Below are 23,176 nucleotides of genomic sequence, written 5' to 3' on the forward strand. Positions count from 1 at the left end.
TCTCACACACACACACACACACACACACACACACACACACAAGCCCAGAAGTGAAAACTTTAAGGCAACAACATACACACTTCCTGGGCTCACTTTGGATTTCACTGGAAAAGAAATGCAGGAACACAGAGAGACAAACATGGCGATTCTACCTATGAGGCAGTTGCTAGCACCAGGAAGGAGGAGTAAACGAGGAGTTACTAATCCCTGTGAACATCCAGGGAAACAAGTTGAATAGGTTCTAAGAGGTTGTGGCTCAACACCTTATTTTCAGTCAACTACAGTATGCTTTCAAATTCTTAGTAGAGCTTCCATTAATTAGCCTTCCCAAACATCGTCTGATACTAAGTTAATGTACCCAAAATAGAAGAAAATATGTTCTGAAGCCCGATGGATTGATTTCATAATCTAGCTACAGGTTGGAACCTGCAGTAGAAGCCCCCCCCCCCACACACACACACATGGGTGTGTCTGTCTTGAAGAGGAGTTGCTCTCTAATACACAACTCTACAGTGCTGTGTTTTGGAGGAATGCATCCATTTCTTAACACCTAGCACTTGTTCTCTGCAGACTTCCCAAGTTTTTGCCTCTTGTAGCAAAATCATATTATTTCCATGTCTAATGTGCATTTTCCTTATCACTAAAAAGATTAGCAGTCTTTTTTTTTAAAAAAAAATAAAAGGCCAGAGATCTCATCCTCAAAAAAGAAAATCATGTAAACCAAATTATTTTCTCATGTTCCAAGAAGACTGCAAATGCTCAAAGTAGAACTTTACACAGGCAAAGTGGCCTGGTGTTCCCTTCGTTCTGTGACCTCACATGTTCAGTTTTACTTGCACAAACCCGTATTCACAAGAACATTGTGCTGAGGACAACGTTAGGTTGCCATCAGCTTATTTATTCGCCCAACAAGTGTTGATTGAACTCCTGGCTGCTACCAGGAATTTTGCCAAATAAATCAATAGAAGCTTCTCTTGAAGCCTAGTTTGAGGCTGGAGTTCTTTGTCTCTGGCACAGAGGAAGGGTGACCCCTGGGCAGCTCCTTCCAAGCCATTGTCTTCATGGGTTACTTATGTCTTTATGATCAATATCCAGAGGGGTGTGTGTGTGTGTGTGTGTGAGTGTGTGTGTGTGTGTGAGTGTGTGTGTTTGTGTGTTGCCCATGATCTCTTCACAGAAAAGGAAGGCGGCAACATCAATACCAGGAGAAAAGTTTTGAAATGAGGGGGAATGTTTGCACTTCAAGAAATATTTTAAATTTATGATTATAACTAAAGTTTTTTTTTCTTTTTTTTTTTAAGCATCCCAGGTTTTCGGTCGTTGTTGTTTTTCTTCAGTGTTTTTACTCTTTAAAAACGGGGAGCCTCGTTTCACCCCTGTGTGGTTCTTAACTAAGGTCGTTCCCAATTTTGCCTGGAGAAAAATGGACAATCCACAGTGTAATCGGTTGCAGCTTTTATCTTCGGAAGATAAAGCTCTAAAGACTTTTACCCTTCAGGTGAGTTTTTACTCACCTGAAGGGCTATTTTTAAACCTGACACTTCCGAATCTTTCAGGAAGCAGCAAGATTTAACTCGTCTAAGGACTTCAGATAGCTTGTGGTGTGGTTGCCAGATAAGAGGTGCTACATTCTCTGCTTTTTGTGGGTGGTAATCGCTGCTGTGTTCTTTAACTTTTATCCATTTTTAAGAGATTAAACTACAGGGAAAGTGAGAACGCAGGGGGAGGCTCTGCGTAGTCTCTGCCAGCCCTACCAGCCCGGGTTTTGTATGCAAATCAGACCGCTAGACCCAGGACCAAGGCAGCCACTTTCGCGCCACTTCCCAGGACCCCGCAGCTTCATAAAAATCCAGTGGTACCAAGTTCCCACAATGCCACTGTTTCATAGAACATTCAGCAGTTTCCGAGGACTCTCAAGTTTACTACAACCATGAGAACCGCTTGTAATTTTTTTCAGACCTGTGACTCTTCGGGTACTCCTAGCGAGGTCATCTTAGCTGGCAGGACCTGCGTCCCAGCGCGGGAAGCCTGTGGCCCCGCCCCTCTGGCGGCGGAGTGCACGCCCCGCCTCTGTCCCGGAGCTCTGGTTGATCCGACTCTGAGTGCTGGTGTGCTCTGACGAACTGTCCCGGTTCCGAGTGTCTGGGTACTCGCAGCCAGCATGGAGGCTCGCCGCGCGCGGGTGAGGCCCGGCTGGGTGTACCGGGGCGGGGTTGGTGGGTGCTAGACCCGGGCGGGTCGGGGCCACTTCCCCCCGACTCCGCGGGTTAGCTCCGCTCACTTGTCCCACACGCTCCCGACTATCGCCAGGGTGGGGGAAATCACAGATTGATTTTCTTATAGTCTTTGCACCCAGGATAACTCAGGGCTAAGGTGACGCGCACGCCGGTGCGCACGGAGTTGCCAACGATCCGGGAACCTGCGGTACTGGCACTAGTGCTCCACGTGCGCGCCGGAGGCCTGGGACTGGCCGCTGGCCATGGTGTCGGGCGATCGTATCCCAGCCTTTCCACCTCCTGGGACCTCGCCCTGCTCGACTCGCTTGCGGCGGGTGTGTCGTTACCTACGCGTGCACTGGTGGGCCTGGGATCCTCCCTCTTTTGCTCTGCGGCCCCATCTAACCACTCTGGATCTGCGGGTTTACCTTAGAAGGCCTTGTGAGCATTTCTTGAGCACTTGGGTTGTGCACGTGTGTGTGTGTGGGGGGGGGGTGGTTATTGTTTTAGTCCCAGGCCGTGATCAGACGCAATTTTGGGGTCCAGCGATGCAAGCCGTGTGCTGTAGTTTGCATCCCTGCGTCCCCCTACCCCCGCCCGTCCCACCCTTTTCTACCCGACTTGCAGCTGCGAGCTGGAACGTTACTCTTTTGCGCCAACGGAAGCCAGAACTTATGTCCTGCCCTGGAGAGGGTTGAAAAGTGGGGGGATGGGCGGAAAGGAAGACAGTGACGTGCTTCAAATAAATATCGTGTTCGGGGGCCCTTATGGCGAGGTTATGGGTGGGTAGGCGGGGTCTTGGTTTCTCTGCGGATCTCCGCGCGTGGGGAATTGGGCTTGGAGTTTGGCTTACCTTAGTGCATATTTGGGCACCTGACTGGAGGAATCGACTTCACCTCTGTAAGCTTCAGTTCTCTTCATTTAAGTGATAGTAACATCGCTGCAAAGAATTAAGTAAACATCACTACCAAATCTACCGCCAAGAAAGTTTACCCCAGGCACGACCTTTTGCTCTCCTTTTTCTGTCTTTTCCATGGAAGATATATTTGCCTGGTGAATGTTGGCCTGTCCTGGCTTGTTAAAGATTAGCCTCTTTTCCTCATGGCTTTGGATTGAATTTCTCCCTTGAGGCTGACAAGGAGTGAAATTGATTAGCAAAGTGTAGACAATTAAAGCCATTTAAGGAGCTGTGTGCTGTTTTCGGGGCTCCTTTAGTTCTTTGCATTGTGTTGCACTTTGGTACCTTGGACTCCTCCTCAACTAGAAACCTGCGCAGACTTTTGAGATCCCTTTTTAACTCCTAACAACACTCTACACCCACCGCCTCCAACGTTTATTGTAAATGCAACCTTTATATTTGGTAGCTCTCTCGAATACCACACATTCCCAGCATTAGAAACATCCCCAAATGGTTAATTGGTGTCTACTTAGGAACATGGTGTGGGGACTGGGCCACCATCATCTTGGAAATAATTTTATTGTATCCAAGACACTGAAATGTAAAGCGTTAGGTACGGAAGGAAGTCTTTCCCTACATCTAGGTATTCTCTGTTCCCTAACATCTCAGGGCACTTTGGTGGGGCTGGCACAACTTGGCCTTACAGGTTTTCAGTGCAAAGACATACTGCTGTTCCTTGACTCTACTTACGAATGTAAGAACTAATACAGCCCTTCAGAAATCCCATCATGTCATAAAAAATGGCAAAACAGGCTGTTCTAGTTATATTTTCTAGGCTGTAAGTGAAAATAAATGGATCTTTTTCATATCTTCAAGTAACTTGACCTTTATTTGCTAGAAATGGTGACTGCTGACTTCTACCCCTTCTTAAAATTCTCAAGTCATCGGGGCCCATGAGAAAGAGCTCTATGGAGACCATGGTCAGAGAGTCCCTATGGAATTCGGTCTTCAGCCTGGCCTGGGAGTGTTAGTTGACCTCTAACTTGGCTTCTTGTACTATGTATTTACCGGGCTGATAACACTTGATTTGTAAAGACTTTGCAAAACCTCTGTACCCCTCTCCTTGGAGCAGTGCCTGTTTGGATGACTGCCATCTTAAAACACAGGACCTGCCCAATTTTTGTAGTTTGGGAAATTAGCATCACAGTGCAGAGCCCAAGGCTTACATAAAAAGACCTCATTAGCTTGATTTTTGGCTGAGGGAGAAAAATTGCTCTGCCGTTTTGTACTTTTGAAATCTCCTTTTAGAAGTACAGTTCAATGAGAAAAATGAGGTTGGATTTTAGGAGCTGGCAGTAAGCTCTGTGGAGTTCTGTAATGCTAAATGCTTAGGAGTTTATAAGGTGGGAAGAGAAGTTAACCGCAGATATTTGGATAAATTGATAAGTATCATTAAAATGTTCTCCAGAAGAGATCCTTTCTTAGAATTTGACCTGAGTTGATTTTTTATTTATTTATTTTTTGATGGCAATTGGCAATCATTTTTCTCTGTGAGGTCTGAAAAAGTATGTGTCCGTCTATCTACTCTGCTATGTAAACCTACCAGACTGAGAACTGATGTCTTCACTCGTCCTGCACGGCCGGAAGCACCCTACTCAATAGTGTTACCATTTCTCTCCGCAGCAGAAGGCTCTCAAAGTAAAGAACTTAAAGAATGTCAGATATATGAAGTTGATTTCCATGGAAACGTCATCATCCTCTGATGATAGTTGTGACAGCTTTGCTTCTGATAATTTTGCCAACACAGTAAGTACTGCCTGAAGAGTAAACAGGATTGAGTCTGCAGTGCTCCAACTGCCCCCAAACACTTTGTGCACGATTGAAAAACCTCTTGCTTTTTGGCCTGCATTTCTACACAGCCGTTAGGAAACTGGCATGCACTGTCATTTCGCTTCGCTCTTTGCTGTGCGGTTCTAGGTAGTAATTGTTGGAGGCAGATTAGCTGCTTATTGTATCCTTTTGAAATGTCGCCTAACCTAACGCAACTGATGACTTGCTATAACAACTCAGAAATCATTTGTAAACCTCTGAACCATTTTTCTTTGTAACAAAAGCCATTTTCCTGTAGTGAGTGCACTTGTAAATGTGATTTGCTCTCTGCACAGTTTATGGAAAATTGGTTCTTGAAAAAAGAAAAAAAAATCCACAAGCACATATATTTATTTATTTATTTATTTATTTATTTATTTATTTATTTATTTATTTATTTATTTTACAGAAGCCTAAATTCAGGTTAGATATCAGTGAAGAACTGGCTAATGTTTTTTTTTTTTGTTTTTTTTTTTTGTTGTTGTTTTTTTGTTTTTTTTTTTTTTTTAAATGAGGACTCTGATAATCTTTCTGCAGCATTTCAAAGGGTGAGGTGCAAGATGTATTTAAAGCCATTGTGGATTTTTACAGAAACCAAGGCCAGATGCCACTAAGGAATTGGCCAGCATTTTTCATGCGGACTTTGATGATAATCTTTTTGCGGTTTTTCAGAGAGTGAGATACAAGATAGAATGGTGAGTGTGAGAATTTCACCAGTATCAAGCAAGGAGGGACATCGAGAGGCAGGAGACATTGGCTTTTTTGAACTGATAACTCTCCATCCATCTAGGAGATTTTATTGGACCTGATTATAAATATTTTCTTCGTGTCTTAAAGCCATTTTTACTAGAGTCCAGCTTGTAGATCTTAAACATTTTTTTTTTTTTTAGGTTTTGGAAAGTTGTTAAGTAAAGTTGGCTAGCCTCTAGATCCGCATTAGCTGCAGAGCTGGCCTAATCACAGGAAGCACACATGTCCTAAAGATTAGCTACCATTGGCACTTACACATGCAGGTGCCCCACACAGTTGTATCTGCATCTTAGAATCTCTTAGGATCGAGCATCATTAACAGGTAGGGCCCTTCTTGCTTCTGGGTCTGCTTCCTCTCTGCTCTGCCTTTCTGCGTCTGCTTACCTGCTGTGCTTGTGCCCTGCTCCCTGAGCATAGCCTGCTTAGACTTTCTCCTGAAGAAGTGGTCCAGTCATTACAAATCACCAGCATGTTGCTTACATTGTTGTCCCTGACAACATGCCCTACAGGCCACCACTTGAATGGCACTGCTGTGACAGCGCTTGGCTCTAGAACCATCTTATCACCATCTATACCTACTCATGTTTTCTCTAATAAAAGACTTTGGTCTAAATTGATGTTGATTGGCATTCGTTAGCTGGGGCCAGTCTGCAGGTCTGCATGTGACCCGCTGTTTGTGGCTTGACTACTCTAGGCAGTCTCTTAGCTCTTCATAGGTGTTAATTACGCTGAATAAAATGGCCAGTTGATTAAAAGAGCTAAGAATCCATAAAAGCATTGATTGATGATCTCCATCTATGAATACTAAAAGTACATGAGTACTAAAAGTTCTCCACAGGATCCTTACCTGTTGGTGCTGGGGATCAAACCCAGGGTCTCAGATGTGCTAACCATACTCTTCCACTGCACTAAGTCCTCAGCCCATTCAAGTTTTGGAGGTGCCAGGGAGATGGCTCAGCCTGCCCTGTAAGTACAAGAACTCAAATCCAGTCCCCAGAAACCTACATAGATGCCTAGTGGAAGTGATGGCCTGTCTGTTAATTCTAGCTTCTCAAAGGCAGAGCTAGGATCCCTAGAGCAAGCTGGCTAGCAAGATGAGATACATCAGTGAGCTCTGGGTTTGATTGAGAGACCCTGTCTCAGTAATGTTAAGGATGATTCCTGATCTTAAACTCAGGCCTCCACGTGCACACTCACACATGTGCATACGTGCAAAACTGAGAGCAGCTGTCCTGAACATACGTGTCCAAGGCTTTTATGTGGACATATATTCTTGGGACTATACCTAAGAGTAGATGGCTGGGCTACATAGAGACTGTTTAGCTTTTGAACAAGCTTACAGGTTTAGCTATACTAGTTGGTATGAAGTGATGTCTCTCTAGATCTTGACTTCCAAAATATTAATTTGAGTGGTACCCAGACTAGTCAGGTTCAAAGACAGAAAGGTGGTATTTGCCAGGGGCTGGGGTGGGGGAGATTGGCAGTTTTATGTGTATTTTAATCACAGTTAACACTGAATTGGAAATTGATAGTTTAGGCTATTATTTAATACCATCCTAGGCATTGAAGCCATGTTTATGGATGAACTTAGTTATTCCGAGAGGATTTCCTGAAAGTAAGGATTATTTTTAAGCAAATGAGAAGGGGACAGGAATTTATATTAAAAATTTATTTAGAAGTATAGGGTCCCAGGACGATAAGGGTGGCTCAGACATTGTCTTACACGAGTAACTATTCATTTGCAAGACTTGATTTTGTGACTCGCCATCCTTGCTGACTAGTTAAGAGTGATTCTGCTCATGTCCTTTATTCCAAAAGGATTTTGTATAGGGCCCCAGTGGCACTTGGCGGGATTTAATAACTCCCTTTCTCTGGTTAACTAGAGACCGCAGCAGAGCAGGGAAGGCTGCAGGACCCGAAGTCAGTGCCGGCACTCCGGGCCTCTCAGGGTAGCAATGAAGTTCCCGGCACAAAATACCCGGAGGGCAGCCAACAAAAAAGCAGCGCCCCCAAAGCCCTCCGAGAGCTCCGCAAATGATTCCCACTCTGACTCTGAAGAAGAAGATGGCATGAACTTTCTGGAGAAGAGGGCCTTAAATATAAAGCAGAACAAAGCCATGGTAGGTGTTTGTTACCCAAACCTTCCCTGCTTTTCTCTAAGCAACTCATTTCTTCTCTCTCCGAAAAACTGTTTCTAAGTTGTGAGATTTGACAATGTGTTTGTTTCAAAGATTTATATTTATTATGTGGAGAAGAGGGCATTTTGTATCCCCTGGAACTGGAGTTAGGGATGGTTGTAAGATCACATGTCGATGCTGGGAACGGAACCTAGGTCCTCTGCACAGGCAACAAGTTCCTTTTAACTGCTGAGCCAGCTCTCCAGCTTCTCCAGCTGCTTTTTACATTCTGTCAAGAGTTAGAATAAGCCTAGTAGAGGAATGAGAAAGTTGACTAGGTCAACTTCTTAAACAGAGAGTTGAGGGGTAGCCTAGCGTTATTTCCACAGATTGCCCGTTGTCACCGATTCTGACTTCTCTTTACTCGCTTCCCCTTTTTAGCTTGCAAAACTCATGTCAGAATTAGAAAGCCTCCCTGGCATATTCTCCGGAAGACATTCCCTCCCGGGCCACAGAACCAAAGATGTAAGTGCTTCTTTCTATACTCTTGTGGTCAAGACTAAAGCAGATCTCTGAGATTTCAGGATCTTGTTTTTATATGGGGGGCCAGGAATGGGTCCTTGGAACTGTTGATGCTCTGTATACTTCGACTCTGCTCTCCCATGGCCACACTCCGGATCATCTTCCTTCTCCCCATTAGCAGCAAACAAGATAGGTGACTTATTTCTGTTCCCCCAAGTAGAGCATTTCACCCCCCAGATGCTAGATACAAAGTAGGTATTTTTAAGAACAGATTGAGGGAAAGGGGAGTATACACAATCTCTTCATCAAGTCATATCTTAATCATTGCATTTGATTGTATCCCTAGGGAGAGCTGCTGTGGCTGGGGATGGGTAATTTGCTGTGTTGTGTGTGGCAGAAGAGACAAGCCTGCACTTGCCTGCTTCCTTCCCCCTAGGCAGGCAGGCTGGACGCCAGCCTGGAGCAGGGAGAAGAAACTGGGCGTTCTGTGCTTATAGGGAGATAGCGCATGTGCTCCAGGAGTGTTGAGGTGTTATGGGAAGGTTTTTGGGGGGTTGGGAGCTTAGGTGTGGTATATTCAGTATCTGGAGTAAAAGAATAAATGGTAGAAGAGTTAAATAGAAGAATAAATAAAAGTTGCAGTGGCTATATGGTGTTGGGGTTTGTTTTCCACACATAAGGAGAAGCGCATGTGAAAACGGGTCTCTTTTTGTACTAAAACTACTTAGTAGAAGTTGCAGGTTCCCCAGAATGCTGGTTCTCTCTGTTGTGGAGTAAGTGGATCTATCTTGTGTGTTTCATTCACCAGTCTAAGTCACCTAGAAGACGCACATTCCCAGGAGTGGCCTCCAGAAGGAACCCGGAACGGAGAGCTCGACCTCTTACCAGGTCAAGGTCCCGGATCCTGGGATCCTTGGGTGCTCTGCCCATGGAGGAGGAGGACGAAGAAGAGGAGGAGGAGGATAAGTACATGCTGGTGAGAAGGAGGAAGTCCGTGGACGGCTATATGAACGTGAGTCCTCACTGAGAAGTCTTTTTATGTTGTCCACCTCCAGGAAGCTTGGCGTCACGACCAGTCTCGGTCCATCCCAAGTCAGTAGTGCTGCACAGATGTACTCAGTTTTCTTAGTGGGCAAGAGTCAGATTTTCAGCTTATCAATATTGTAGGAATTATTTATATACTTCTAGCTATTCTTACAGTAAACTTATAGCCTGCACCCTCTCTCTATAAGCAAGAAAGATTTCCCAGATTGAATTTTCTGTGAAACACTTCAAATTTGAGATTTAGGGTTGCAGAGAACTGGAAAGGAACTCAGTTCATGATTCTTCTTTAGGACGATGATATGCCCAGAAGTCGTCGCCCTGGATCCATGACCCTTCCGCATATAATTCGACCAGTAGAAGATGTCACAGAGGAAGAGATTAGGAACATCTGCAGTAACTCAAGAGAGAAGATTTACAACCGATCACTGGTGAGTGCCCCAAGGTTACATCTAGAAACACCCTGCAGAGGACAGACAACATCTGGGTGCTGCACAGAGTTATGGTCTGGGCATTCTTAACTGCACATTTCTTTTTCATACAAGAGAAAGAGTGTTACAGACTGGGATTGACTTATCTGTATAGGAGGTCTACAGTAGGGTTATATACATTATTTTTGATTCATTCAAGTGGGATTTACTGTGTATTGTTAGTTGCTGAGAGTACAGAAGAGAGGCAAAGATGAAAAATGGATTTGAATGGGATTTTCTTTTTTCCATGCTGGAGATAAAACTCGGATCACGAGTGGGTTAAGCAGGTCTTCTGGCACTGAGCACTGAGTTCTTCCCCTGACCCCCCAAATAGTTTGAGGGTACTCTTGCTCCACCAATGGGATGGGAAGCCTTGCTTGAGATGCTTTTCATCCTTGTATATGTAGGTGTCAAGTGACTTTCAAAGGCTGTTTGGAGCAGTGTGGATGCTTTCTGTTTTCCTCTACAAAAGGCAGTGTTTGCTTCTTCTCTCATCTGGTCCTCCTTTTAGGGTTCTACGTGTCATCAGTGTCGCCAGAAAACCACTGACACCAAAACCAACTGCCGAAACCCAGACTGCTGGGGCATCCGGGGCCAGTTCTGTGGCCCCTGCCTTCGAAACCGTTATGGCGAAGAGGTCAAGGATGCCCTGTTGGATCCGGTAGGTGCTCGAGATATTTGGGGAGGGCCTTGAGCTCTTGGTGTCAGGAGACCACGGCTTGAAGCTGCGTGAATACAGCTGTCCAGAGAGAGCTGGGGGCTGCCACCCAGAGAAGTTAATTCCTTCTTCCTGGGTGATGGTTATGTAACTTTAGTGAACTGTATTTTATGGGGTCTGTGTGCATTCGTGTGTGTGTGTGTGTGTGTGTGTGTGTGTGTGTCTGTGTGTGTGTCTGTGTGTGTGTCTGTGTGTGTGTCTGTGTGTGTGTATCTTGTTAGGGTTCAAACCAAGGGCCTTACATATGCTAGGCAAATGCTCTCATACTAGACCAAAACCCTATTTTATGATTTAAAAAAAAAAACAAAAACAATCACGGGTTAAATGGATCAATATTAAGTTAGTTAAAGACTAAAAAACCGAAACAAATGGGTGGAGGGAAAGTGAGGCCCAGCCTCAGGGTGCTTTTCCACAATTCTTCAGAACTGGCACTGCCCACCTTGTCGAGGAATTTGCAACTGCAGCTTCTGCCGCCAGCGTGATGGACGGTGTGCCACTGGTGTCCTTGTGTATTTAGCAAAGTATCATGGCTTTGGGAACGTTCATGCTTACCTGAAAAGGTAATGGCCTTTTTCTTTCTCTTTCACATCTGAACCTCCCATTCATGTATGCGCCCTGGAAAAAGATGTCGAAGTCCGAGCTGGGGCAGGGAAATGTTAGTGGAAATGCATCTTTACTGGGATGAGGAACATGTGTGAAATTCGGTGTGTGTGTCTAAGATGTGCATTTTTTTTTTTAAAGAAAAGAATTTGACTTTCCAACGAGAATTAATGGTTGAAAACCGCTTTGGCACCTTCCTTTTTCTCTTTCACAGTCTAAAGCAGGAGTTCGAAATGCAAGCGTAGGGCCTGAAGAGGGCCTGCCTGCCTTCTGCCTCTGAGGCGTTCCTGTTGTTGACGTCATTGGTGGAGGCCTGAGTAAGAATCTTGGCCATCAGTCTGTCTTAGAACTCAGTCGGGTTGATCTTGTAGCTCACACTTTTCTGAAGCACCCTGAAAGGCGCACTGCTCGTCCTGTTTCAGCCATGTGTCGTGTCTCAGCTTGCCCTGTCCCTACCTTGTAGCCTCTCTGGCCTTTCGCCACCGCTTAGATTCTGAGCTATCTTTAAGCGGCAGTTTGAGAATTTGTTCGATCAGGACATACCCAGGCACTTTGGGGTAGGGTAGTATTGTGAAGCAACGGTTATGATGAACTGCAGAGGAGAGCCCTTTAACTAGTTTACATAGAACCAAGGTTTGGTGTCTAGTGTTTATATTGGCTGGTGTTTTAAATGGAAAGGCCAAGGCACAAAGGGCTGGAAGCCATGTGGGAAAATTAGGTAGTTGTTGTAAAGTGGAGTGTGGCCACAATGAATGACTTTCTGATGAAATAACAGCTCCTGGGTGCTGTGCTCAGTGTGCACCTTGTCACAGTTGACACCGCTGCTACTGTCGTCTGGCTTACACAGTCACCCAAAAGGTTTGTGGTAATGTGGTACCATAATTAATTAAATTGCTGTAGAAAAGGCATTCTGGGAAATTAAGATGATGGCTGGCTCTGCAACGGGCTGATATGAAATCTTGGTGTTCTGCTTCAAGAACATAATTTTAATAACGTCACTTTAGACCCTGACAACTTCCTGAAGAGGTAACCCTGGGGGTGGTGTCCAGGGTTTCTGTTCAGGTTTTAAACACTTTTGGAATGATGAGAAGTGATCGTTTAGAGATGGGTGGCTTTGAACTACTTGTTAAGGAGTTACCTCTGCCAGTCTAGTTACTGGGCAGGTGCCTTGAGTCTCCCTCCCTCCTTCCCCTCTCCCTGTAGGCGGGTGACTACATGACTGATTCCCTCACCTGTGTAGCCTGTTGCTGTGCCCACTCTGTACTCTGTCTGTGATGCTCAATTGGATATTGAATCACTCATTGTAAATACAGCTTTTTGCTCTGTAATGCTTTTATACAAAGGTTTTTATTTTAATAATAAAACATTTTGTTCTAACTTGTGTGTTTATTTTTGTTTAAAAAAAGTTTCAATATTGCTTTTTCCCCTTGTGCTTTGAAAGGATATTTCTGCCTTTTCTAAACGTTCTCTGGGTTAAGCCTCTGAGGCCCACAGCCAGCTCTTTTATAGAGGGTCTCGTTTGTTGCTATGACTCTTAGCTGGAATCAGAAAGTGGACAAGACAGACACGTTGGCTGACCACACAACATGCTCCTGGGGAAGGTTTTCCTTTATCGTTTGCAGCCCATTGTTCACAGTATTTGAACGCCTGTATCCTCTTTTCAGAATCTTACTAAATGTGTGCCATGCCTTGCGGTTTCAAGACATAACTAGAAGACACAAAACGCAAGATGTGACACGGAATCACAGAGCCACCACACTGAAGCAGAATTGCAAGCTTGAGGCAAGCCTCAAAAAAGCTGGGCCTTTTAAAGATAATATTTCCTTCTATGTTTGCATGGAGTGTATTCATGCACACGTATGTGCAGGTACCCTCAGGAGCCAGAGAGGGTGTTGGGTGCTCAAGTATAACTTGTGGAGCTCAAGTTATAGGCAGTTGTGAACCACCGCATGTGGGTGCAGGGAACTGAACCCAGTCCTCGGAGATCAGCAAGATCCCTGATCACTGAGCCATACAGTCCCCCATAGCTCTCAGAACTGAATTTCTGACCAGGACTGGGTAACTACAGTCTGCATGTCACATCCAACTGCATATACCTTTTTATAATTGTAAAGGGGTTTCCTTGTTTGCCTTTTAAAAGCACATGACAGGCTGGAGAGATGGCTCGGTAATTAAGAGTACTTACTGCACTTTGGAGGACCCAGCACCCATGAGGTAGTTCACAACCATCCATAACCAGATACAGTGTCCTCTCGAACTTGAGCACAAGGCTGTGGTGCTCTTACATCAATAAACACTCAAGTATGCAACAATATTGTCTTAGGGTTTCTATTCCTGCACAAACACCATGACCAAAAAGCAAGTTGGGGAGGAAAGGGTTTATTTAGCTTACACTTCCATGTTGCAGTTCATCACTAAAGGAAGTCAGGACTGGAACTCAAGCAGGTCAGGAAGCAGGAGCTGATGGCAGAGGCCATGGAGGGATGTTTCTTACTGGCTTGCTTCCCCTGGCTTGCTCAGCCTGCTCTCTTATAGAACCCAAGAGCACCAGCCCAAAAGTAGAACCACCCACAAGGGGCCCTCCCCCCTGATCACTAATTGAGAAAATGCCCCACAGCTGGATCTCATGGAGGCACTTCCCCAACTGAAGCTCCTTTCTCTGTGATAACTCCAGCCTGTGTCAAGTTGACACACAAAACTAGCCAGTACAAATATTAAGGCACTGTAAGCCGCAAAGCTAAGACATGTCTAGCCTGGCACTTTATAGGAAAAAAGCCAATGTCCTATATGTGCATGCTTTGATGGGAAGCCAGATTCTCTGCTCCACGCTTAGGAAGGAGGAGGCTGAAAATTGTTTACTTGGTACCTACATTCAAAAGAAGTCAGTTGTTAGAGATCAAGACTTAGGATCTTAAGAATCCAGACTAACTCAACCCTGTTGTGTGTGTAAATTGAGCGTAAATGCTAGGGTTCATATAAATTGGTTTGTTTGAAATTTGGGGCAGGTAATTGGTTGAACCCAGGGCCTTCCACATGTACTTCTGAGCTATACCCCCACGTGATGTACTCTAGCAGAGGAACTATTGAAAAAAACCTACAAATTCTGTCCTCCGGGAAACGAAGAGAGGAAGACTATTTTTTCATCTCCAGGAAATTTCCTGCTTTCTGAAATAGGGACGTGGTATGTTGTTGTCCGGGCTGGTCCTAAGCCCTGGAAGAGGGCTTCCAATTTTATTTAAGCTGATGAGCTCACCTTAGGAACAAGGAAACCCAGGAGGATGGTTAGGTTCCGTCTGGAGAGGAAGATTGGGCCAAGCTCAGCTGAGAACATGCTGGGAAGAGGTGGAGGCTCATTAGGATCAGGGGCATTATTGGACATAAGGCTCAGGAGAATGAGGGCGTGGGGTGATGGAAACCCAGGGTGTGGGAGCATATCCACCAGTGCCAGAGACTGGAGGCTTTAGCCGCATGGGTAGAAGTCCTGTAAATGGGAGAAGACTGTAGAAGAGATAGGGAAAGAGGAAGCCAAAGACGCCAGGTAGCAACTGCCTGAGTCAGGGTTGGGGACTTGAAGGGAGCCAGTAGGGATGGGGGTGATAGCGGACAGGGGAATTGGCAGGTTTGATAGACTTCTTTTTTTTTTCAAACAGTATCAAGGTACAGAAAGACATTGGAAGGAATGAACAAGGAACAAAGTCCACAAAAGTGAACGCCACTCAGTCTTTTATTCAGTCTCCTTGGAAATTTTGAGTTTTGCAACGCTGGGGTGTCAAATTGAGGGCTTTCAAATATCCAGCAGGAACTGCCTTGAGTTGAGGCAGTCAGCTGGGACGCCCTGTCTGTGGATGAGTTTCCCATGTCCAGCTTCCCAGTCCTGCTCCAGGCATTCTTAGACCTCGGGATAAACAATATTCGCATTGCTGGACACAGCTTACTGTCTGTTTTCAAGGATACACTTAGGTAAGAAATTTTAATTTTTCTGGGCAGAGGTGGCACACGGCTTTAATGGCAGTACTCTGAGAGGCAGACAGGTGAATCCCTAAGTTTGAGGCCAGCCTCATCTGAGTGAGGCCAATCTGGTCTACAGAGTGAGTTCCAGGACAGCCAGGGTTACATGGAGAAACGTTGTCTTGAAGAACCTTTTATTTCGTTTTGTAGGGGCAGGGCCTGGAGAAAGGGGTTAGCAGCTAAGAGCTCACGTCACTCTTCTAAAGGATCTGTGCTGTAAGGACTATAACCTGGGACTGTGAGCTAAAATAAACTCATTCTCCTCTAAGTGGTCTTCGGCAGGATATTTTATCATAGCAAGTAATGAGGACACGTGTATGTAAGTATTCATGCATCTGTCTACATTAGCCCTTAGGCATATTAATAACTGATATTGCTACATAATATTTTCAGAATACCGATTATTAAAAAAATAATATTGTAACAGAAAACAATTTAATTTTGTTGTTTCCTAGAAGTAGTAAGGCAGCTACTGTGTTTGCTTTGTTTGCTTACTTTGCTTTTCAAAACCAGGTTGGTCTTAGACACCTGATCCTTCTCTCTGAGGTTGCAGGTGTCCACTGCTGTGCCTGCCCAGGTCTGTGTGTGTTTCCGTAACCTCTTGACTACCAGATACACAGCAGCATGTGGTACTCACCCTGTCTTTCTCTCACTGTGCCTTCCTCGTCTAACTATATGGGTGAGATGAGTGTAATTTCTATTAAGGAGGCTGGAAAGATGGCTCAGGTTACCACCGAAGCTGACAACCTGATTTTGAGCCCTGGAACCCACATGGTAGAAAGACTCCTCCAAGTTGACCTCTGAACCTCTTCATACATGTGTTGTGGCATACATTCACAAACAAACACACACACACACACACACACACACACACACTGCAGAAAATTAGTTGAAAATACTCGACCATGTAATTAAATAGAAAGTTCCAGAGAAATACAGCATGGAGTACACTTTCCTCCCCCTCCCTCCCAGAAGACTTTTGCGTGAGTTTATGACAAACAAGCCAAGTCTCCTTTCCTCACTTGCTTTGTAGACAGCTTACAATGACAGGAATTCATATTTCTGCTTTCTTGTTTTTGTTTGTTTGCCCATATTTTAATAGGCCTCAAGTTCATCTTTTAAGCTGAGTAGCTGCAATTTTTTGTTCTTCTTAATGACCATGCAGTATGGCTTTCAAGAAGTAATAACCGACCGCCTCTGGACCTTGCCTGGGCTCCCAGGACAGGACCATTTTAAGTATTGTGGGGCTTAAGGAGGAAAATATGTAAATAAAATTCCTTTATGCAAATGCTTTCAGCAAATCTCATTGCCAGCCAAATTCTTGTAAATCATGATAAACAGATGCTACTGAAGGAAATGACTAAGTGAAATTAGGGAGATAGATCTATTTATCTTATTTTTCAGTGTTGGGGAGGGAGAAAAAGATATTAACTAAATTTTCTTTGCCTGCATGATGATTAGGGCAGACACCAAGAACTCTATTAATTGATTTCAGCAGACACAAAGAGGAGAGGGACCAGTTGGAGAGCTACCCCTGGAGAGCAAGGTTTCTGTGGCAATTTAGTTTAGTTTAGTTTTTTTTTTTAATCGTAGAACCAGGTTTCAGAAGCAATCCAGGCTTTCAAGAAGTAATAACCGACTGCCTCTGGACCTTGCCTGGGCTCCCAGGACAGGACCATTTTAAGTATTGGCATCAAGGTTACTGGATCTCTGGTTAGCATTTTGCTACTCCTTTTTTCTTAAGTTAAAAAAAAAAGAAAGAAAGAAAAGAAAAAACTTGAAATAAAATTTACCATTTCAAAATGTAGAATTTCTTGGCTTCCAGTATGTTCAGGGTGCTACATGTGTAGCACCTGGCTGTAACTGCAGGCCATTCTTAAGTCACTCCCATAAGTCTCTTACTCTAAAGACTAACACCCACCCTGCCTCCCTCCGCCCACCCCCACCTCCCTCCTCCCTCTCCAAGCTCCTGAGCCCATCTGCTTTTCTCTAGAGTTGCCTGTTCTGGATGTTTGAAGTGCACAATGTGTAGTTTTCTGCTTGGGTTTGCGTGGCTGGGGTAAGCCTCATGATTAAAAGAAACTTGGGGCAGAAAGGGTTTGTTTGGCTTACAAGTCCTGCCGCATTACAGTCCTGCACTGAGGGAAATAAAACCAGGAACCAAGGAGGAGAGACGAGTTTACTGGTTTGCCCCGGGGGACATGTTCAATTCACTTTCTCCTACAATCCCGGAATACCTGCTAGGGGGGCGTGTCGCTGCCTCCAGTGGGCTGGGTCTTCCCACATCAATCGTTAACCAGAAAATGCTCTGCAGACAAACTCACCAGCCAATCCGAAAATGCCCTGCGGACATGCTTACCAGCCAATCCGATGGAAGCAGTCCCTCAGTTAAATTCTTGCTTCCCTGATGTCTAGCACAAGGGACTTGTTTCTATCACCTAGAATCCTGTCCCTCAGGCTTACCGGTGCTGTAGAATGTATCTCATTTTCCTACTTCTGCTTAAACGATGTTCTTGGCCGGGTGTGGTGGCGCATGCCTTTCATCTCAGTACTCTGGAAACGAAGGCAGGCAGATCTGAGTTCAAGCCCAGCTTGGTCTACAGAGCAAGTTCCAGGACAGCCATTTATTTTGAAGGCTATAAATGTCTTTTAATTCCTTATTATAGGAAAATGGAACTTCATAGTTGAAACCACCCATACACCTACCACTCACCAATTGCTACAGTTAGAGTTTGGTTTCTTGGGCTGAAGATAATGTTCACAGCTGTATTAAATGACATAATTACACTGACTTTCCTTCAGTCATCCCAGCCGTTAGCCTCAAAGGAGAGTATCACCATCTATGGTATTCTCTATTCAAATAAAATTTTATTCATATTATTTTATGTTTTGAGTGCCTGTATGCATTTAAGTGTAACTGTAAATGTATTATTTCTGTTTTACCTACACAGATGTGCATAGCCAGCAATGGATGAGGAGACCAGAGGACAACTTTGTGGGAACCTATTCTCTCCTACACATGCGTCCTTAGGTTTGTACTGAAGTTGTCAGCCTTTAACCAGTGGCTCAATTTTCTCTGTGTACACTGCAGTGATTACTCAAAACTGTATCACGTTTTATCTGTGCAGTAGTAGGGAACAAACAAACCCACTGTTTCATACAAACTAGGTAGGTGTTTTCTCACCGAGCTACACCCGAAACTTGTGAATTTAAGTTTTCTTCTCCCGTCTTAGAAACTTGAGCTCTTCTCCCAGGCTTACAGATCACCTGTCCCTACGAACACATTACCGTCCTTGCCATGCAGTCCAGTTCTCTCACCTGTGCAGCGCTTCTTGGTCATTCGCCTTTGCCTGGTATCCCCTTCATGAGAATGCACCGAGTCATCCCTGTTTTGTGCTGCACAGTTGTCCTGCCGGGGTGAAGAGATGGCTTGTGTTCACTGTCAACCTGATACGATCTAGAGCCAAGAACTAGACGTTTAGCCCTGGGCATGCGCAAACACTGATCAGGATGGATGACCAGGTGCCTCAGTTTCCTGCCGCCATCTTCTCCCTGCGGTGATGGACTGAACCCGGAACTCTGAGCTTCCTTAAGCTGCTGTTAGGGTCTTTTGTGATAGCCACAGGAAAGGTAACCAAGCACGTTGGGTAATACCCACCATTGTCTAACGTTCATTTCCCTTCTGCTGGTTTCCTCTCTCATTTCACTGAAGACTTCCTCTGGTGGTTTCCCCAGAAAGAGTAGAAGAGACATCCTTGCATGCATTGGAAATTATTTTGTTTACAAACCTGATTAGTAGCTTGGGTGGGATTTGAAGTAGAATCATTTCTCTTGGTTTTCCTGGTTGGGTTCTTCACTACCCGGAACCTACTCTGGGTGGCCAAAGAAAGGTGTTTCTAGGGCTGGAGAGATAGCTCAGCAGTTAGGAGCACTGACTGTTCTCCCAGGGGTCCAGAGTTCAATTCCCAACAGCCCCATGGTGGCTCACAATCATCTGTAGTGGGATCCAATGCCCTTAGTGTATGCATATACATAAAAATAAATAAATAAATCTTTAAAAATAAAAAAGATGTTTTTGGTGTCAGCTTGTATGTTTCCCTCAAAGCTTTTGAGGTTTTCTGAGTACTGAAACTTCACAATGATGCATCTTGGTGGCTTTTGCTCTGCTGCCACTCCTCCCCTATTTATTCTGACCTACACTCTTCAATTAAAATCACCCTTTTCCAGCCAGGCATGCTGGTACCTGCCTTTAATCCCAGCACTGGGAAGGCAGAGGCAGGTGGATCTCTATGAGTTTGAGGAGTGAGTTCCAGGACAGCCAGAGCTTCAAAGAGAAACCCTGTTTCGAAAAACCAAAACCAAAACCAAATCCTTTTCTCTAGGGAAAAGTTTCTATTATTAAATATAACTTACTTCCCACAATTTTGTTGTTCTGTGTGTGTGTGTGTGTGTGTTATTCTCGAACTCTTTCCTGTGCCCCAGATCTTCTGCATGCATCCTGCGTATTCATCTGTTTTATTCATGGAGTCTTATGTCTGTCTACATCTAGTGAGGCTGCAAATTCTTAACCTAGGTTCAATCATGTAGAATTGCTATTAATGTTCAATGACATGATCAAATATCATGAATTTTATATAATTCAATTAATACTGTTTTTAGCCATATTTCTAACTTTTTTCTTTTTTTTTAAGATTAATTATTTATTATATGTAAGTGTACCGTAGCTCCCTTCAGACACCCCAGAAGAGGGTGTCAGATCTCATTACGGATGGTTGTGAGCCACCATGTGGTTGCTGGGATTTGAACTCAGGACCTTCAGAAGGGCAGTCAGTGCTCTTAACCAATGAGCCATCTCTCTAGCCCCTATTTTTAACTTTCAAGAGTCCATTTTTGTCCTGTCAATATTCATTTTTTCACAGAATATTTTACATTTCTTTAAGAATACTCTTTTCTTCGGTCCCTTCAATTCAGTTCATTTTTATCCTGTTGTGAACTACAGGTTTTCTTTATTCATCTGCTGGTTTCTTAGAGTCAGCTTGTCTTTAGGAATGGTGCCACCAGAAGGCTTCCCCTGGTTAGCTGACCAGGCTTGCTGTGGGGTGGACTTGAGCTCAGGGAAAGGCTAGGAACTAAGTCTGTCTTTAAGAGACCCAACCTCCAAGTTCTAGCTTTACCAGGAGGGCCCAGTACACGTGTGAATTCATCTAGTTCTCCGTGGACAGTTGACTTCTGTTGTTCAGCGGTGAGGGAGGGGAACCAAACAGACTTTCTCCATTTCATCTGTCTATGGGAGATGTCCGGGCCAAACTGTGTTACACACACAGGTTGGGGGGATTCTCCCACATCACATTGGCTTTGCTCTGTCTTGCTGGGTCCCAACAAATTCATGTACTGATTCTCCTTCCCTAATCAAAATTCAATTCTCCCGGAGTATGCCCTGCTAATGATGCAGCCACAAATATATGCACAGAACACACGGCGCTCCAGCATGAGAAATGAGTGCTAAGTGGTCAACCATGTTGAAAGAGAGCTCTTTAAAGCATTTTTATTTTTCAAGCACCAGGAAAGTAACATGATCAGATGTCAGTGATCTTAAGGGAGTCGCTCAAAGAGGAGAACCAGTGACCTCCGCGGTCTCTCCACACCACAGCATCATGCCTAAGGTCTGATACTCTGCAGAAATGAGCATCCTTACAAAATCCAATACATCAATGTGGGTTTTTGTTGTTATTCTGACTACAAAGTTAATCTGTATTTATTGTAAGGAATGAGGAATGTTAAAGCACAAAGGGGAACTCTGATCTCATGAATCTGAGGTAAACACTCTTAAGATTTAGCATTTAAAACTCTCTGTATCTGGGTATATATTCATTTTATCTGTTTGTCTATCTATCTATCTATTATATATACATATGCATGTATATATGCTTAACAAGATAACAGAGATACTGTTTTACAGTGCACTTTTTCAAATTAGGCTTTTGCCCAAACATCAATCAATTTTTCTCAGACATGATCAGTTTTCTCTTATGCACTAGCAAATACCCCTGAGAGGGCTCAGACAAGAGAGAACTGGATTAATTAATGGCTACTGTGGGGTCCCAAATCTATTCCTGTGGAGACTGGTTGGTGGAGGCAGCTCACTGTTTTTGGGCCGGGAGGCTCACTGCCTGTGAATGGAGAGGGACAAGGACGAGGGGGAGGTCCTGGTTCTGAGTAGGTGGGATCAGCCTCGGGTTTTGTTCATCCCTCTAGGCAGATCTAGAATAAATACTTTGGTCCTTAATAAGGGTAACTAGGCTTTCCTAAGTCCTTGCTGGGTACAGGGCGCTGTGTTCTGGAACTGCTTCTTTAACTCTTTCAACAACCGAACAGGTTAAATTTGCATATTCTACTTTCAGAACAAGGAAACAGGATTGAAATTTTATTCAAGAGAGGCAGATGGCGTTTTTCCAAGAAATTGCTCTAACATCGAACTCCTGGGTCCACTTAGGTTTCCCGATGACACTCATCCCCTTTGCAATGCAGTCTGATGCACCGCCACTTGCCCCGCCCCCGAAGGTGGGCATTCTACTCTCATTTCCGCTGCTGTGATGCCACATCCGGACGAAAAGCAACTTGGCGGAGAAAGGGTGCATGTTAGCGCCAGACTACCGTCCATCTTAGCAGGAAAGGTAGGGCGGGCAGACCTGGACACAGTGGAATCAAGTCCCATAGGTTAGCAAAGAAAATGAACGCATGCACACTAGCACACAGCTAGCTTTTATTACAACTTAGGGCCCCCAAAGCAGGCCGTGGTGTTTCTGGCTTTCATGACCAGTCTTCTCACATCAAGTAGGACCATCAAGATAATCCCCCAGCCCCCAGGCATGGTGCCACACAGTTTCTAATCCTAGCACTTGAGAAGCAGAGGCAGGAAGATCTCTGTGAGTTCAAGGCAGGCTGGGTCTCCAATAGTGAGTTCCAGGACAGACAGAGCTAAGGAGTGAGACTTGGTTATTAAAAAAAAAAAAAAAAAAAAAGCCAAAATAAATAAATCTCCTTAGGCCTGTCCACAGGCTAAGCTGGTCTAAGCCTAAGGTTGTGTCACATTGACTATAAAAACTAATCAGCCAAGCAAGCCCTCATCTTGATGAATAGAACATTGTGAAATGTCAGTGCTGGACTTGCAAGTTTTGGTTCGAAAAGGCTGAACAGCATCTTCCTCTCCCTGCTCTTAGAACCCAGCTGTCATGTAGTTAAGAAACCTATACTTTAAGACACCACATATTAGCAGGCACGGATTTATTCCAGCCAGCGGCTGCTCACACACTAAGAATGGGAAAGGACAGGCCTTCTGATGATACTGGACCTTAGCTGCTTCCCCCACCCCCTACCCCCAGCCTTCCTGTTTCTTGATGAGGTCTCAGGCATTGTAGAATAAAGATCATTGTCCAGTCCCTGCTCAGTCCCTGGCCTACAGTGCCTCTGCGTGAGAGAGGAGACGCCCTATGCTGCTACGTTCTGAGAGGATCTGATCCTACAGCTGCTGTCTTCTTCCTGATTCTCTGCTCTCCGCCATCGGGCTCAGCTGGCCAGTCTGTGAAGACCTGATTTCACCACTCTGTATAAAACATACATGTATCAATGTACAATTATGTCCGAGTTAAAAATATGCAAATGGATGCAAAACATACTGATGTATTAAACAGATTAATTTTTTTTTATCACCATTCTGAAGGCTAAAATGGAGGTCAATAGGGTTGGTTTGCTCCAGGAACCTTGTTAGGTTTGTAAGTAGATGTCTCTGCTGTTGTCAGGTGACTTTTCTCTGTATTGTGTCCACATTTCCTCTTTCTTGGTTTTTTTTTTTTTTTTTTTTTTTTTTTTTTTTTTTTTTTTTTGGTTTTGTTGAGACAGGGTTTCTCTGTATAGCCCTGGCTGTCCTGGAACTCACTCTTAGACCAGGCTGGCCTCGAACTCAGAAA

General features: G+C 44.5%; 1 protein-coding gene and 1 long non-coding RNA gene across 3 annotated transcripts; one reads left to right on the plus strand and one right to left on the minus strand.

Moving 5' to 3' along the window:
* The first annotated feature begins 2,042 nt into the window (after positions 1-2,042).
* Positions 2,043-12,578, plus strand: Cdca7 (cell division cycle associated 7). 2 transcript variants are annotated; one of them, XM_052182698.1, is made up of 9 exons: positions 2,043-2,182; positions 4,798-4,920; positions 7,617-7,853; positions 8,292-8,375; positions 9,181-9,384; positions 9,707-9,844; positions 10,395-10,544; positions 11,025-11,161; positions 11,416-12,578. In XM_052182698.1, exons 1-9 carry the CDS (start codon positions 2,162-2,164, stop codon positions 11,444-11,446), a joined length of 1,125 nt encoding a protein of 374 aa, XP_052038658.1. In that variant the 5' UTR covers positions 2,043-2,161; the 3' UTR covers positions 11,447-12,578. The 2 variants fall into 2 exon arrangements, with proteins under 2 accessions (XP_052038658.1, XP_052038659.1); XM_052182699.1 differs by having other exon boundaries at positions 4,801-4,920.
* Positions 12,579-14,646: 2,068 nt separating this feature from the next.
* On the minus strand, positions 14,647-18,768 carry LOC127685460 (uncharacterized). Its single transcript, XR_007977876.1, has 3 exons — positions 18,528-18,768; positions 17,673-17,762; positions 14,647-15,096 (listed from the first exon to the last, which is right to left on the minus strand). It is a non-coding gene; the product is annotated as an uncharacterized LOC127685460 (long non-coding RNA).
* Between the last annotated feature and the right edge of the window lie 4,408 nt (positions 18,769-23,176).

Source organism: Apodemus sylvaticus, chromosome 5, assembly GCF_947179515.1.
Source record: "Apodemus sylvaticus chromosome 5, mApoSyl1.1, whole genome shotgun sequence".
NCBI lineage: Eukaryota > Metazoa > Chordata > Mammalia > Rodentia > Muridae > Apodemus > Apodemus sylvaticus.